The sequence below is a fragment of the Puma concolor genome, chromosome A1, assembly GCF_028749965.1.
Source record: "Puma concolor isolate L17-30 chromosome A1, mPumCon1.1.hap2, whole genome shotgun sequence".
Classification (NCBI taxonomy): Eukaryota; Metazoa; Chordata; class Mammalia; order Carnivora; family Felidae; genus Puma; species Puma concolor.
This window is the reverse complement of record NC_141667.1, coordinates 169,485,986-169,503,040: the sequence shown is the minus strand read 5'-3', so window position 1 is coordinate 169,503,040 and position 17,055 is coordinate 169,485,986. Positions and strand designations below refer to the sequence as shown.

The 17,055-nt window shown below is 38.0% G+C and overlaps 1 protein-coding gene across 8 annotated transcripts in view; it reads right to left on the bottom strand.

Annotated features, from left to right (window-relative positions):
- Nucleotides 1-17,055, bottom strand: part of NALCN (sodium leak channel, non-selective) — a 335,141-nt gene that overhangs the window by 67,814 nt on the left and 250,272 nt on the right. For all 8 annotated transcript variants that reach the window (XM_086708540.1, XM_086708523.1, XM_086708529.1 and 5 more), the window contains one exon: nt 6,116-6,189. In XM_086708540.1, the coding sequence (XP_086564666.1) occupies nt 6,116-6,189 (74 nt within the window). The remainder of the gene's footprint in view (nt 1-6,115; nt 6,190-17,055) is intronic.

Genomic DNA, 17,055 nt, shown 5'->3' with positions numbered 1-17,055 from the left:
AAGGGATGGAATATTCTAAAGTAATATAAAATGTTTAATTATTTTATTCTGACATTTCTCTATGCATTCAGCCTAGCAGGAATGATAATGCATTTTTGCTCAATTTCAGGGCTCTGAATTAGAGAAATCTCAGTAGAGGCAGCGACGCTTTTGAAAGCACACTGCTATTTGTTTTGATATCTTCTGATGTAGTGAAAAGGTCACTGCTTTTTGAAGGAAGCTTTCTTTAGTGGAGCTGAACAGTACAGGCGAAGTCAAAACAGAGTGAATTTAACAGCAACCCTGGATTTTACAGCTTAGGTGGTGGAACATCCTCTTTCTTGCAATCCTCTCCAGATAAGTCTTGAAAATAAAGAGAGTGAGAGAGAGAGAGAGAGAGAGAGAATACAGATGCCCATTTGCGCCCAGTGAATCCCCTGCAGGCAAGCAAGGGACCATATTCTCAAGTTCTGTAAAAATGCCCCACTTCTGTCTCCTTCACAGAGTTCCCATAAATATGGAGAAGTTCCTTTCTATTTCTTACAACATAGATTAATTTTCAAAAATACTACCTAGGAGAACACAAATGAAAAAATTAGAGATGACTATGCGGAGACGGCACTGGTGACTCCAATGATTCAAATACCTCAGACTCTGGGCCCCTTTCTCTCTGACTTTTCCCTTTGTCGGCTTGAGTTTCCTGTTCATAGTAAAGGTATAGAGCATACTTTTTCCTGGAATAACGTGGATCCTGTTTCAAACGGAAACACGGATCCCCTGAGAACTGAGACCCCGGCAGCCCCGCAGCTTAATTATCAGTACTAAGAACTCAGGCCTCTCCATCAATATGACTTTACTATTCACTCCAAGAATTTCCTGTCTCAGAATGTAAGGCCGTTAACCAATAAGTAATTTCATTGTTAGCTTCAGGAACTTTCTGAAAATCCATTCGTTTGAGTTATGGGCTAATGGACCAGCCCCTGTCTCTAGACAATATGTCTCTCAACTGGTCAAACCAATCACCTAAAAATAATAGGTACTCATCAACACTCAGGCCAAGACCCTGCCCAGCGGGGTCCATCAACCCTAAACGTTGTTTTTTTAAATGCTCTTTCTAAAAATTAGTTGTATTGGGGCGCCTGGGTAGCTCAGTTGGTTGGGCGTCCGAATTCGGCTCAGGTCATGATCTCCCAGTCTGTGAGTTTGGGCGCCACGTTGGGCTCTGTGCTGACAGCTCAGAGCCTGGAGCCTGCTTCAGATTCTGTGTCTCCCTCTCTCTCTGCCCCTCCCCCGCTCATGCTCTATCTCTGTCTCAAAAAATAAATAAAAACATTAAAAAAATAAAAAAATAAAATAAATAAAAATTAGTTGTATTTATTTTTAAAGGTAATACATGTATATGGCTAAAAATCCAAGGGCAGAATAGAATTGATTTCTGGAGTGAAGAGGACAGCAGAAACTCACCACTGATTTCTTTCTTTTCAGAAATCACCCCACATCAGGAAGGAAAGTGAAAAACAGACATGCAAACTCCACTGAACAACTGACAAATGAAAGGTGGAGCCAGAGGGGGTGGAAAGAACACTGGGGCACAGAGTGGCAAAGGGATGCCCTCTCTACTGTGCCCTCACTCCCAGTGCCGCCCTCCCCAGAAAAGTAATGGTACCTATCCATAACACGTACTTGTTACTTGTGTATCCGGGAGAGTCCTACACTCTTTTTTTTTTTTTTAATTGAGGTATATCAGGGCACCTGGGTGGTTCAGTCAGTTGAGTGACTCACTCTTGATTTCTGCTCAGGTCATGATCCCAGGGTTGTGGGATTGAACCCCGTGTCAGGCTCCACACTGAGCACACAGCCTGCTTAAGATCCTTTCTCAGGGTGCCCGGGTAGCTCAGTCGGTTAAGCATCCAACTGCAGCTCAGGTCATGATCTTATGGTTCATGAGTTCGAGCCCCAAATAGGGCTACGCACTGACAGTGCAGAGCCTGCTTGGGATTCTCTCTCTCCCTCTCTCTCTGCCCCTCCCCTGCTCGCTCTTTCTCAAAAAATAAACTTTAAAAAAGAGAAAAAAGATTCTCTCTCTCTCCCTCTGCCCCTCTCTTCCACTTGCATTCTTTCTCTAAAATAAAAAAAATAAAACTAAACGAGGTATAATTGACATATAATGTTGTATTAGCTTATAGCACACATTACAGCATTACAAAATAATGATTTGATGTTTTGTATATATTGTGAAACTGTCTAAACTCTTACATCAAGAATTCTGCCCAATATCAATCACTAACAACACTTAAACCCAAACCCCAAATCCTACAAATATCCACTCCTGACCTATCTCTTGTGAGGTATTATTAAGAGTGCTGCAGTGGGAGACTGCCTCACTGTGATGAGTATTAAATTTTGCTCTGATTGACCAACAGATTATTCAGGTGACCATTTGGGGCAGTCTATGCTGCAAAGGCAGCAGGTAAGTGAGTGGCTTAAGGTTATGGAGGAGCAGAGCCAGATGCTGGTCCAGGCCTTCTGACACCAAGTCTAGTAGCTTATGTTAGAATTAGGTGGACCCTGAGGATCACCTCCTGCAATCTTTAAATTCCTGGAAAATCAGGGATTTAAATAATTAACCTGTTTACACAGCCTGGTCTTGAGATACCTTAGATCAGGGATTTGTTTTGTATTATTTTCCCCAAATATTTGTTATTTTTAAAAGTTATTTCTAAGACACTAATATTTCATGGTATCTTCTTAAATCACACTGGATTTAAAGTTTATGTGACTTATCTCTCTGTGCACCCAAATCAGCACAAATGCCCACCTGTTGCCAAAATGATTTGGCTGAGGTCTTCTTTCTGTGTCTTCCTATAACCTTCTGCCTACCTCCCTGAAGAGGAACCTCTTAGATGAAACTAAGGACAATAAGGCTATGAAAATAGAAGACTAGGAAAATCGAGAGTGACAGAGCACTAAAACAAGTCTCTGCTGCACTTCTTTTCTGTTGTATCAAGGCAGACCCATCCATTAAGATACAGAATCTGTACCTCCTTGTCCTTTCCTTCTTTCAAAGCCTCCTTCCAAAATGCAAAGGGTCATGGGAGTGGCCATTTTTCCCCCCAGCTTTACTGAGGGATACTTGACAAATAACGTTGTGTAAATATAAGGTATACAACATGATTCGACGTACGTATATATCGTGCAGTGATTGCCACCAATAAAGTTAGTTAGCACGTTCATCTGCTCCCATAATATAGGGTAGGCCTATTTGATTGCTTACCCTGAAGTGACTGCAAATGTTTTCCTTTTCTTTCTTTTTAATTTCTCTTGTCCCTTCTTCTTTGTTTTTCTTTCCATTTGTTGTTCTTGTTCATTGAAAAATAGCATAGAAAAATGCCCATGGACCCATAGGTATTGACCCAATCAGTTCTTGACCTTCTTACATTATAATGCAGGTATAATATATTATTATTATCATCGTCATCATCATTACTACTACTATACAATTAATGAAAAAAGGTAAATACACCCAAAGAAACTGTCAGTTTGACATCTCGCCCTTAATTCTTGCAGAGACTAATGTAGCACCAACAAGGAAAACATTTTCACAGAAAAAGAGCTAAATGGCTTTTCTAAAGATCAAATTTGTATTCTTAAACAAGTCTTCATTTTTTTCTAATTGTAGCCTCTTATTCCTGAGATTGACCAAGTAGCAGCTCTGGCAGCCTACAGTTGCCTCTCAGTTTGTAATATGCTGGGCTGTAGTAAAATGCTACTGGGTCTGGGTGTTCCTCAAATTACACAATTATTAGGCAAGACTGAAGGCGTCCCTATTCCCTAATAGTCTTAAAAATTTGGCTCAGGTAACTCCACAAATATTCTCTTTTTAAAACCACTTCTGCACATTTAAAAATCAACAGCTAAATCCCTCCCTGCAATGTTATTTAGCGGTAAAGGATGTGATTTCTAGCACGATTACATCTGTGCTTTAATATGACTCTGAGAAAACACCAGAGAGTTCTATCCATCCAATAAATTCACTTTTATGATATTGGGCACCATGACGTCAGCTTTCATTATCAAGCAGATGAGCCAAATCTGTCAGAAAAAGTCTGACTTTATTTTTCAACTCCTATAACATGTTATTATTATTATTATTATCATTGCTACTATATGATGAGTGAAAAAAGGTAAGTGCACCCAAAGAAACTATCAGTTTGACGTATTGACCTTAATTCTTGTAATGTCTGTGTTATTTCTAAGGCCTAACCCTAAGGTAGATGAATTCTTGGAAGGAGGTTTTCCAAAAACTTGTCACCTAGATAGACAATAAGCTGTTGCCCAATGGGATCCCCTTTCTGGAGAAACTTGCGTGGGAATAGTCACTGTGTTTGGCAACCCAGATCAATACGCACCATAGCTTCACCTTCCTTGTGCATGAATTACAATCTCACTGTGTTTTGTGTGTGTGTGTGTGTGTGTGTGTGTGTGTGTGTGTGTGTGTGTTTGTAAACTGGGAGCAGGTGAATAAAGAAAAGGTAGTGGAAAAGAAAAACTGGAAGACCAAATTTAAGAAAATTCACAGAGAGGTGAGGCTCTGGAAGTGACTTCTTCCAGGGATGCCTGTCTGCCTGTGCTCTGAAGTCTCTGGGAGCTCCAGGGTACATTCAAGAAGGTAGTTACTCTGGGTAGGTGAGTAATGTCATTTTGGTTCCTAATTTGGTAAGTAGACTCTGAATACAGGCTCAGAGTATTACAATCCCCTCGTGGGTCCTTTGGATTGGAGGCTGAATTCTCTTCCCCGTCAGTGCACGGCATGGTCTGTCTTGTGTGAACAGAGGAGCATCTTCAAGACGCTAGGGATTGATCCTTCCAGGAATTCATCTAGTATAGTAGTTACAGCTTGATAAAGACCCTGGAGTACCATGCAGCATTCAAGGCTGGCCCCCCATGACGTTATCTGATGGCAATGCCAGGGTTGAGCCAATTGGACTCAAACTGAAATTGGGACGCAGGTTGTTAGAGATTTGCTGAGAAAGCTTTCCTTTCTCTATTTCAACCAGACCTTTTATGATCATCTCATCTTATTTTGTGGTGATAATACATAATAAGCCCAGAAATGATTGTTCTCCTCTCATAAAAGGCACTGCAGCACATATTCATATCTGCACACGAACTGTCAGCAGATAAAAGATTGAATACCAGAATACTGTCTTGACTAGTTACTAGGATTGTTTTTGGCACACAAATTTCAAGTACTGTTATAAACTCAAAATAGTGTCTCAAACCATATATATTAGCCTTATTTCCTCATTACAGTCATCCAAGTTGTGATATATACACTCTGGCAAAAACTCTTTAATGACCATTCCTAGAACCAAGGTAGACTAGAAGACAGTCTAACTCCTTCCTCTCAGCATAAGTTGGGAAGGGTCTTCCCAGTATAAATTCATCCATTCACCTTGTCAACCATTCTCCTTCTAGCCTCCAGTATTTAGTTGTATTGTTACATGCGTCTGTGTAATATGTGCACCATAAATAGCATTCCGAATGCTCGTGCATTGTTATAAAGATCATGCTCTTTCACGTTATGACACAGTCTTGTAAAATACTCTTAAGTAGCTAGCCTGATTTTCCTTTCTGATACTTCATCAAGGCAGGTTTAAGAAACCACTGTTGAAATTACACATTTTCTTAAGCATTTTAAAATGGATATGCTTTTGATTCTTATAGGTTTTAAATACATTTACTCTTAATAGGTTAATAAATCATAATTACTTCTAAAAAGCTTACAATTTCCCCCTTAGATTGTGATTTGTCCTTTATATATCACAAAAGAAATAAAACATGGAAGAATAAAAGTAAGTTATGGTCATCTTTTTGTAAATGTTTATACTTAATGATTTATGTGTATGGGCATGAAAAGAAAAATGCATGACTGAGCTAATAAAATATTATTTTTCCAGGAAAGATATAAATGATGTATTTGACATTATTTGTAACTACATAGTTACACAGGCCTACTTTCTAGCAGAAAGTGTGTATTGATACTCAGAAAATTAGTTCATTAAAGAGAAAAGAGTTTTTTTGCTGAATATAATCCCACTAGGGTTAAATATGTATCAGTGTTTAATGGTGTTACCTTAAGATTTTAGTGACTGCAGTCTCTTTTTCTAGAAGATTCCTTGCCCTGATGCTGAAGACAGACTTGCGAAGCTGAAAAATTGTAAGTGTGGGTTATTAGTTTTGGAATGTGAAGGGATAATATACTGACAAATCATTACATACATTATATAGAGAACAGTATTAAAACATCAAACATAATTTTTTTTACTGACGCATCATTATATGAGTGATTCTATTCTTTAATTTTACCTTCTATTTTTACTTTTATTTGGGCAGAAATGCAAACAAGCTTGTGAGGTCACACGTCACAACTATGGTGGTGATACACTGGCTGTGCTCATTAGTAATAATGTCTTACATCTGAATAGGCTTTTCAGTATCCAGAGAATGTAGCGTTGAGACAAATATTGGACTGCTTCTTGCTATCATCCAGCAAACTGTTCTCTAATCCACTTTACACCTGTTTCAGGTTCTTTTATTTTTTTTAATGTTTATTTATTTTGACACACACACACACACACACACACACATGCACAGAGTGTAAACAGGGGAGGGGCAGAGAGAGAGGGAGACACAGAATCCAAAGCAGGTTTCAGGCTCCAAGCTGTCAGCACAGAGCCTAACATGGGGCTCGAACCCATGAACTGTGAGATCAGGACCTGAACCAAAGTCAGATGGTTAACTGACTGAGCCACCCAGGCATCCCCTGTTTTAGGGTCTTAGCCTCTGACTTGGTACTAATCTGAATGATGAGTTCAGAAGTTGCTTTGTCCACTGACATGGAGACAAATGAGATGAGCTTTCAAGGTTGCTTCCTAGTTGGCAATGATGAAATTACTCCAGGGAAAAGCACTAAGATAAACAAAATCCTGGAGGCTGCCTATAAACCAGAAGATTCCTCAAATTCAGCTCTGTCCTGCCTGATAGTTGCAGAAGTCAGAGGGGTGACAGGTGCGCAGGAAACTCAAGTGGGCAATCAGAGGGCAGAGAAAGAACAGGGAAGCATGCCGATCTAGGCAGATTCATAATAACAAATAACTAGGAAGGGTAACTCCAATAGTCAGACCAGAGATAACACTTGGACAACGTCCTGCTCATCTTTTTTGTTTTTTTTTTTCTTCTTTTTAAACATTTATTTATTTTCAAGAGACAGAGAGAGGCAGAGTGCGAGTGGGGGAGGGGCAGAGAGAGAGGGAGACACAGAATCCGAAGCAGGCTCCAGGCTCTGAGCTGTCAGTGCAGAACCCGACACGGGGCTCAAACCCACCAACTGTAAGATCATGATCTGAGCTGAAGTGGGACAACCACCTGACTGAGCCACCCAGGTGCCCCACGACCTACTCATCTTGATCAGTAGATCAGGTTAGATTTTCTAAGCACTTAGTATGATATTAGTGACTATTAGAGATACAGCTTACCCACAAATCAGAATTGTTTACCTGAATCGAAAAGCCTAGTTACAAAGGCAAGGCTATGATGCATGAGGTTACCAGTAAAAAGTAGACAGTAAGGTGCTGGCTGCTGTGTCCAGCAGAAAAGATGAGAAGGCTGCACGACTTCGGGTGGGCACAAATAGCTGTATCTGAAATAGCAAAGATGTCACTGAAGAAGTGGACACTGCACTAGGCCTTGAAGGATGGTTCAGATTTTCATAGCAAAGGAGGCTGTGAGCAAAGGACTGCAGTTGGAAATGCATGCGTGGGGCAAAGAGATCCAGAGCAGATGATATGCTTACGTGCTGAGCTCGGTGGAAGAAACACTGTAAGGCATACTGTGTTTCCAACAGATTTGAGGGAGGAAAAAAAATGAGCAGGAGACAGAACAACTCTGTATCCAGTACAAACAGACTGTCTAATTTCTTTTAAACAACATAGTGACTTCAGGTACAAAGTCACAGAGCTCCATTCTACAACAAACAAGCCTATAAACAAATACTGTACTGTCGACCGACATGTCCATATGGCCACAGCTGGAGAGGAAGTGACAGGCACAAACTGGTCTTTTCAGCCACACCTGACAACCTAGATAACACCATATCCAGCAATATAATTTTTGTATTTCACAGCAGATCTGCAATAAAGGGAAAGATCATTGAACACATTGGCAATTTCCCTCATATGAAGAAAGATGGAGCACGCTTATATTTTCAATAATGAAAAACTGAATTGGTTTTTTTTACTCATCAGAACTCATGGAAGAATAAGTTAATGTACACACAAGGAAATAAGGGTGGATGCCATTTTTTTCAGAAGTTACATTTTTAGGGTAGTGCACGGAAGGCTGTTTACCATGATGGATCCTAAAACTTTCTTAAATCTCCTCCCCTCCCCCTGTGAGGTGACTTTGGGCATGGATTTAACCTCCTAGAGCTGACAGCCTATCTCCCAAGGAATGTTATTTAAAGTCATTTGCAGAGACAGAAGGGTCTCATCATGGTGGTGCTTTTGCCCTTTGGTTCCTAAGCACACATATTGTCATGGGAAAGGCCCGGGCTACGGAGGCCCCAAGACTGCAGGTTTGGGGAGAGGTCTGGACCCCACTCCCCTTATTTCATCTCTGAAGGACACTGACATGCCTTAGTCATCTTTCCCTTAGTGAAGGTGATGGTCTGAATTCAGTCACCTACCTACTGCCCTGTAATTGAGCAGCTGACACTTAACACAGAGTTCTTCATGTTAGAAAAATACCTTTGCAGAAACTGGGGATAATATTTATTATATTGATTCCAAAATTATTTCTGTGCCGTCTAAGATTGCTAAAGGGCTGCTGGATCTCCTTTGTCCTAAACCCGAACTAGTTAAAGTAAAATACACTATTAATCTGTACGAGGAACTTCCTGAGAACTGATTTTATAACAGCAGAGGTAGCAAAAGAATAAATACTCTAATGGAAGAACTTCAGATTCAGCCTCAGGATCTACTGATTGATCGATTGGCTGATTTTTTAAGTAAGCTCTATGCCCAACATAGGGCTCAAACTCATGACCCCGAGATCAAGAGTCCCATGCTGCACACACTGAGCCAGCCAGCCAGCCAGCCAGCCAGCCAGCTACCTCTAGCTTCAGGATGTTTTAAAAGAAGAAACATTGACATCTACATCTATCTGTCATCTATCTATATCTAAACATATATGATAGCCCAGATATGTATTTAGTTATATATTTTAACGGTTCTTTTTTTCTAGTAAATAAAGAAAGTCTATAGTGATTATCTAGTACCCCTCCCCTTTTCGTTATTTCTGTAGTAGAGCTTTGCACATTTTTTTTTTTTTCCTGCAAAGGACACTGTCTGCTAGTCCAAGTACTCAGAGCTATGCTGCTCTGCAGTGCCCTCTTCTGGCTCCAAAAGATACTGACAGTCACCTGAAATGATCAAAATAAGGAATACAGAAATCAATTTCAGGATAAGTAATTTTAGACCTGAAGTTTAAATTACAGGTAAGGCAGGTGCCAGTAAATGTTTCTTCTGGATGTAAACACATCAGACATGTAGGACTTAAAGGGAAGGGTATGGATGACATTACATGGAGTCTGCACTGAAGAAAATAAAAGATTAGTTGAAAAAGCCCTTTTTGGTGGTTTTCTTTTGTTTGTAAATCTAATACATCCAACTCCAGAAGACAAACATTCTCTGACTGAATTATCAAAAATACATTTAAACATTCAAACAAGAGACACCTGGGTGGCTCAGTCAGTTGAGTATCCAACTCTTGATTTCGGCTCAGGTCGTGGTCTTAGGGTTTGTGAGTTCGAGCCCCACATTGGGCTCTGCACTGCACTGACGGTGTGGAGCCTGCTTGGGATTCTCTCTCCCTCTCTTTTTCTGCCCCTCTTGTGCATGCACTCTTTCTTTCTCTCAAAATAAATAAACTTAACAAAAATTAAATGTTCAAGCAGCACAGAGATTTTTTTTGTCTTAAAATTTTAATTTAAAAGGTATTTTCAGAACTATGCACTTTAACGTGAAATTCAGGAGGTTCAAATTTGCAGTTATTTGTGGTTGAATAATTCGGAGCTGAAGGACACAGCAATGGATGGATCTCGCTGATTTTCTGGCAATTTCTTTAACATCTTTTAATCTACAGGTACACCTCCTGCCTGCCGCCCCCCTCCCCCAACCACAGTTGAAGGACCGGGGGCATGTCACCTGGAGCTTCCAGGAGTGTGGATTTTCCCAAGTGCACATTCATGCCATAGTTCACATGCTCCTCTGTCTTCTATACCTCTTGCAAATTGGTAGTTGGACCCAGAGTCTCATCTGGCTCATACTTGATGGTTTTGGCAAGATCACAGGTGGTGGTGTAGCTTTTCATCAGAAGGCACACAATGTCTGATTGTTCCTCTTTTTGTGATGTTAGTAGTATTGATGTCTATTGCTTAGATCATTGATTCATTCAGTTTCTAAAATTGACACTTCTTTCTCATTTATTAGTTGGAACACCTTTATAATGAAGTACTTCCTCTCATGCACTATTTGGTTACTCATTAGTACAGTTCATATGGAAAAGGCAAAGTAAATGTTGATTCTTTACCTTTACTTATTCATTTTTTATGTAATTAATTGGTTTTCTATCATCCTCTGAAGGTGACCAATTAGTTGTTTCAAAATGTCATTATTGGGGCACCTGGGTGGCTCCATCGGTTAAGCGTCCAACTTCGGCTCAGGGCATGATCTCGCAGTTTTTGAGCTCGAGCCCCGCATCGGGCTCTGTGCTCACAGCTCAGAGCCTGGAGCCTGCCTCAGATTCTGTGTCTCCCTTTCCCTCTGCCCCTCCCCTGCTCATGCTCTGATTCTCTCTGACTTTCAATAATAAATAAACATTAAATTTTTTTTTTAAATAAAAAAATAAAAATGTCATTATTGACTTAAGGACTTAAATATATTTGGTTTCAATCCATTACAATTATCCTCATGTGAAGTCAAAGAGCATTGGGAGATTTTTCAAAATGGCTCATGGGTTCTTTTGGCCTGACTTTAGTAGTCTTTGTCTAAGCTTCCTTGTTATTAGTTATTAGTTATTAGTTATGGCCAGATATCCCTTGTTATTAGTTATTGTTATTAGTATGGCCAGATATCCCTAGCTCATCTTGTATATGCTTCCTATTCCAAATTACCATTTTTCTCCAAAAAGCCTTGGTTCATTTATTGAGAAATGGGTTTCAAGAACACAATTTAGTGATACTCTTCGCTACTGAGTGGGTCACTGTTTCGAGGGCTTGGCCTGATTTTATTCTGATATTTTCTATTTAAATTCAGGACTCGGCGCTTTTACCTAATCTCTTCCATACGACATCTGTATCTCTTCTGTTTCTGTATCCTCCCACCCCACATCAAAACTCTTGATTATCAAATATACAGAGATAACAGACATTAGACTATCTGCCAATTACTCATTATGTTTATTTCACATTTCATAGGCACTAGTCTTAGCATTACAATACCTATTCTAACACAATACAACTAATGGATATTTAAAAAATGAATACATTCTTCCCATTTTCCTCTCATTTGTACACTTGTACTATACTCATATTAGCAGAGCAAATAGATATTGCATATTTTTCTCTTTATTTTAATCCTCATGTGGTCCTAGTTAGTCATACACAGTTTAAGAATGTTTGCCACCTGTTCTTATGTTAATGTCTTAGAGTCATTTTTGGAATTCATTTTGGTTGTTTGAAGCATGTTTTTTAGTAATTTCCTCAGGAAAGACTCATAGGAACAACATTAGTCACATTCTTACATCTTAATAGTAGTTGTTTTCTTTTCTCCTTTAAACTTGAGAGGTGGTTTTCCCAGACATAAGAAAGCTGGATGACATATTCTTTTCCTGGGTATCCTATATATGTGATTCTAATTTCTTCTGACATAAAACATTCCTGCCAAAAAGTCTGATGGTAATCAAATGTTCTTCCCTTTATAAGTCACTTATTCATTTTGAGCTGATACCTATTTTTGTTTTATTTTATTATTATTAGTATTGGTTTTAAGTTTTTATTTAAGTTCCAGTTAGTTAACATGTAGTGGAATATTGGTTTCAGAAGTAGAATTTAATAATCCATCACTTACATATAACACCCAGTGCTTATTACACCCTCCTTAATGCCCATCCCCTAACCACCTCCTCTTCAGTACCCCTTAGTTCTCTATAGTTAAGAGTGATAGATTAAAGATATATGTTAAACATACATATGTATATAAATTTTAAGTTATTACATTATATTATTATATTATGATTATAATACTAATTATAATATAATGTTATAAAAATATAATATATATAAATATATAATACATAAAAATATATAATATAATAATTAATTATAATATAATAAAATAATATATTAAATATATATGTATATATAATTTTTTAAGTCCTGTAATTTGTCTGCAATATGTCTTATTTTTGGTCATTTGTTATTGATGTTTTCAGTTCCAATATATAGCTTCAAATCTTTTTACATTTCAGAAAAGTTTAATGCTGTTCTGTGCTATGGCTTTTGTTTTCTTCTTTCAGGATCTTTATAATACAGATCTGGGACCTTCACTGAAATTCTTTGATTTGTCAGTTTCTTTCAAATAGTTTTCATTTCTTTCTTCATTTCTTTTTGATGTCTTCAAATTTCCTCTTTTTTACTTTCTAGTTTTCTAAAGGCATCATCTGATGTATGTAATCACTTTATGTTCTGCCTAGTTTAGTCTTCATTGCTTTTACTAATATAGTTGACCCTTGACCAATGCAGGGGTTAGGGGCACTGACACTCCATTCAGTTGAAAACACACACATAGCCTTTGACTCCCCCCCAAACTTAACTGCTAACAGCCTACTGTTGACTGGACACCTTACCAATAACACAGTCAACTAACACATTATTTTGTATGCCATATGTATTATATACTGTATTATTACAATAAAGCAAGCTAGACAAAAGAAAATGTTATTAAAAGCATAAAGAAAATACATTTACAGATAGTACTGTGCTGCATTTATCAAAAAATCTGCATGTAAGTGGATGTGCACAGCTCAAATTCATGTTGTTGAAGAGTCAACTGTACTTCTTTCCTGAATTCAAGCACCTTATGTATGAATTTCTTACTTTTGTTGCTATTCTAGTCTTATGTAATCTGTATGTCTTTGTAAATTTTATTTATTTATTTATTTATTTTTAATTTACATCCAAGTTAGTTAGCATATAGTGCAATAATGATTTCAGGAGTATATTCCGGTAATTCATCCCCTATGTATAACACCCAGTGCTCATCCCAACAAATGTCCTCCCTAATGCCCCTTACCTATTTAGCCCATCCCCCCAATAGCCCTTCCAACAACCCTAAGTTAGTTCTCTGTAACTAACAGTCTTTGAACTGTGAACAGTTGAACAGTCTTTTATGTTTTGTCCCCCTCCCTGCTTTTATATTATTTTTGCTTCCCTTCCCTTTTGTTCATCTGTTCTGTATCTTAAATTCCACATATGAGTGAAGTCATATGATATCTGTCTTTCTCTGATTGACTTATCTCGCTTAGCATGATACCCTCCAGTTCCATCCCCATATGTCTTTTAACTCATTTTCCCATATAATGCTACAGTTTGAGCCATTGGTAGGTAGGTCTTTAGGGTAAGTTTCACTCTATTGGGACAGTATTCTGCTCCTTATTCTTTGTCTCTTACAATTCTTGTAGGGAATTTGGCTGTGATAAATTTCCATTGCTCATGCTTACACACAGTTTTCCTGAACACCTTAGTATTTCCTTCTAGCTTCAGAGTGTCTTCTTCTGTGGTTTTAACATAGTGAACCATATGGCAGCCTTCTTTCTGAGATTTCCTGGCTTTGTTATGGGGAGCAGACACCACCAATTTTATCTGGATCTACTTTTCCCCTCATCACTCTTGTCACTGGCCTGTCAAGTTTGTTTCCACTCCTGGATGTTTTTCTTTGTGTGGAGCTAGGCAGGTGTGGTCCAGTCTCAAAGACATTACATGCCCTGTAACTAACTTGGCTTCCTCCCCAACAGCACCAATACTATGTGTTATACCCCAAATTCATGTGTTGAAGCTCTAGCCCCCCAGTGTGAAGATATTAGGAGAAGGGGTCTCTGAGAAGTACCTATGTTTAGAGGAGGTCATGAGGATAGCGCCCCGTGATGGCATGTGTGCCCTCATAAGAAGAGGAAGAGACCAGAGCCCTCCCTCTTTCTGTCATATGAACACGCAGCCAGAAGGCAGTCATCTGTGAACCAGGAAGAAGAACCAGACACAAATCTGCTGACACCTCGATCTTAGTTAGGCTTTCCAGCCTCCAGAGCTCTGAGGGATAAACGCTTGTTGTTGAAGTCACCCAGTCTGTGGTATGTGTTGTAGCATTCCAAACAGACCAAGTCACCTTGCAAACCATGTGGCTATTGTTTTGTCTACAGCTGCTTTTACTTGTGGTTTGTGGATTACCTAATTTTGTTGTAAATATTGTCTATGGAGTTTGGTTGTTATCTAGGTATTCTATTTACTTGCATGTTATCTAGGTATTCTATTTACTTAATTCAAGGAGATTAAGAAAACTATGCCAATGCTTCTATCATTATGCCAGAAGACTCCTTACGTATTCTTTTGTTGAATTTTAATGCAGATTTATCAGTTTTATTTGTCTTTTCAAAGAACAAACTGTTAGTTTTACTAATATTACTTATTGCTTCTTTTTCCCCTATTTGATTAAAATATACTTATTTTCCCCTTCCACTGTCTTAATATTTTCTTGGTTGGTATTTTTATAAATTCTTGAGTTAAATATTTGGATGATTAGTGCCAGCCTCTATTCTTTTGCTAAATATGCACTCAAGGGTATAACTTTCCCTCTAAAAATGCCTTTGGTTGCTTCTCATAGGTTCAATCTACATAGTGTTTATTAGTTTTCAGTTCTAGAAACTTTTTATTTCCATGTGGTTTCTTCTATGCTGTCTGAATTATTTAAAAGTGATTTTTAAATTTTGAAAGGTGTTGGTGTTTTCTGGTTGTTATTTAGTTTCTAATCTTATTACACTTCCGCTAAATAATGTCTTCTCTAGCATAGTGATTTGGTTCATGTTTAGAATTCCTTTGTGGTATGTAAGTGGTCATGTTTTGTAAATCATTTAGGTGTGCCTCGATCAAAATATGTGCTCTTGGAGCGCCTGGGTGGCTCAGTCAGTTAAGTGTCCAACTTCTGCTCAGGTCATGATCTGAGCTGGTGACTTCGAGCTCCATGTCGGGCTCTGTGTGGACAGCCCAGAGCCTGGAGCCTGCTTTTGATGCTGTGTCTCCCTCTCTTCTGCCATCCCCCACTCATACTCTCTCTCTCTCCAAAACAAATAAATAGAAAATTAAAAAAAAAAAGAATGTGTGTTCTCAAGTCGCTAAATGAAGAATTGTATAAATGCCCACTACGTGAAGCTAGTCAACTGTGTATTTCAAATATTGTAAATCCTTATTAATTTTCTTGGCTCTTTGATCATGCGCTAAGGTGTCTTACACATATTTGTAATTTAATTTTCAAATTAATACTCATAGGTATGTGTTATTATCTCTTTTTCACAGGTGAGAAATCTGACAATCATAGAAATTATGTTGTTTAGGTCACTCAAATTATAAATTATTATAATTAAGTCTAGATTATATAGCTCAATGTTCAAATCTCATCACTAAACCATGTGTATCTAAAATGTCACAAGGCTTAACAGTATAAAAAAAGGATTTTCCAAACTATACTGTAATACAATGATATTTATTTGACATGAAAGGTTTGGTTTATACATATAACTTGCTCTTATCCCAAATCTTATGCAAGATATAAACTAGCACGTTTTTCCTTTGTTCTGTACGTATATGCATACCTGATTTTCAGAATAATGACCCTGAAGCACTAAAGGAGATCAATAACTTTTCTCACCTATTAATACCAGTATGATAAGAGTATTTATATTTTACATTTACTGATTGCTGAAATCTGGGATCCATCACAACTTTCAATTAAGTAGAATATTAATTCATTTATTCAACCACCAGGGAGTAACCCTAGACTATCAGGGAATAGTAGCTTCCTTTGGAATGCTGCTGTGCTTAGTCTGAACACCTGTATTCTCTGGTAACCTCCTTCAAAATGAAGCCATTAGTATTTACTTGAGACAGAAAACCATAGCTATTCTAAGTATTCAGCTCACTTTTTCTGATTTGGAGTTGTTAACAACGTATTTCTGTTTGTAACTGAGAAAAAGTTTTAGAGTCATGTTTTTCCTTTTTTCATTTTGCAAATATTAACAGGCTGACAATAAATGGAAAGGCATTTATAAAAACATATGACCATAAAGCACAAAACCATGGTCCAATGAACAGGGCTTGGTGAATGTCATTTCTGCTGGAAAGGTGTAGTGTAATTATTGTAATTAGCTGCTTTATTGAATAAGTCTCCCACATAAAATTTCATAATTGGAAATAAGCAATTACTTAAAATTACATAGGTTGAAGGTGGTAGGTACATCATTCAGCCGTATTTTAATTTTTCATGCACCTGTGAACTGAAAACTAATCCCATGGCGCATAGGACAGATCATGTGTACGGCAGGATGTTTCTATAAAATCAACTTTTTATAAAATTGACATTATGCTTGGAAAGAAAGAATTTAAAAAGGTGATTAGTGTAGGCAGCAGCAAAATTAAAATAGTCACATTACAATGTATGCAAAGGTGAGTACTGTTATAATAGCATGTTATGAAGCTTTGAAATATGCCTTAGAATGTGGATTTTGTGAAAAGGGAGTTTTAGATGATGGGTCAAGAGTTTTGATCTTGTTATTTCAACATTATAAATTCTGAACCCTGAAAAAACACCAGACATAAAAATTTAAAAATATATAAATATGTACACACACACACACACACACACACACACACATACCCTTCACAGTCGTCCTTTGGGGCCAAGGGCACCC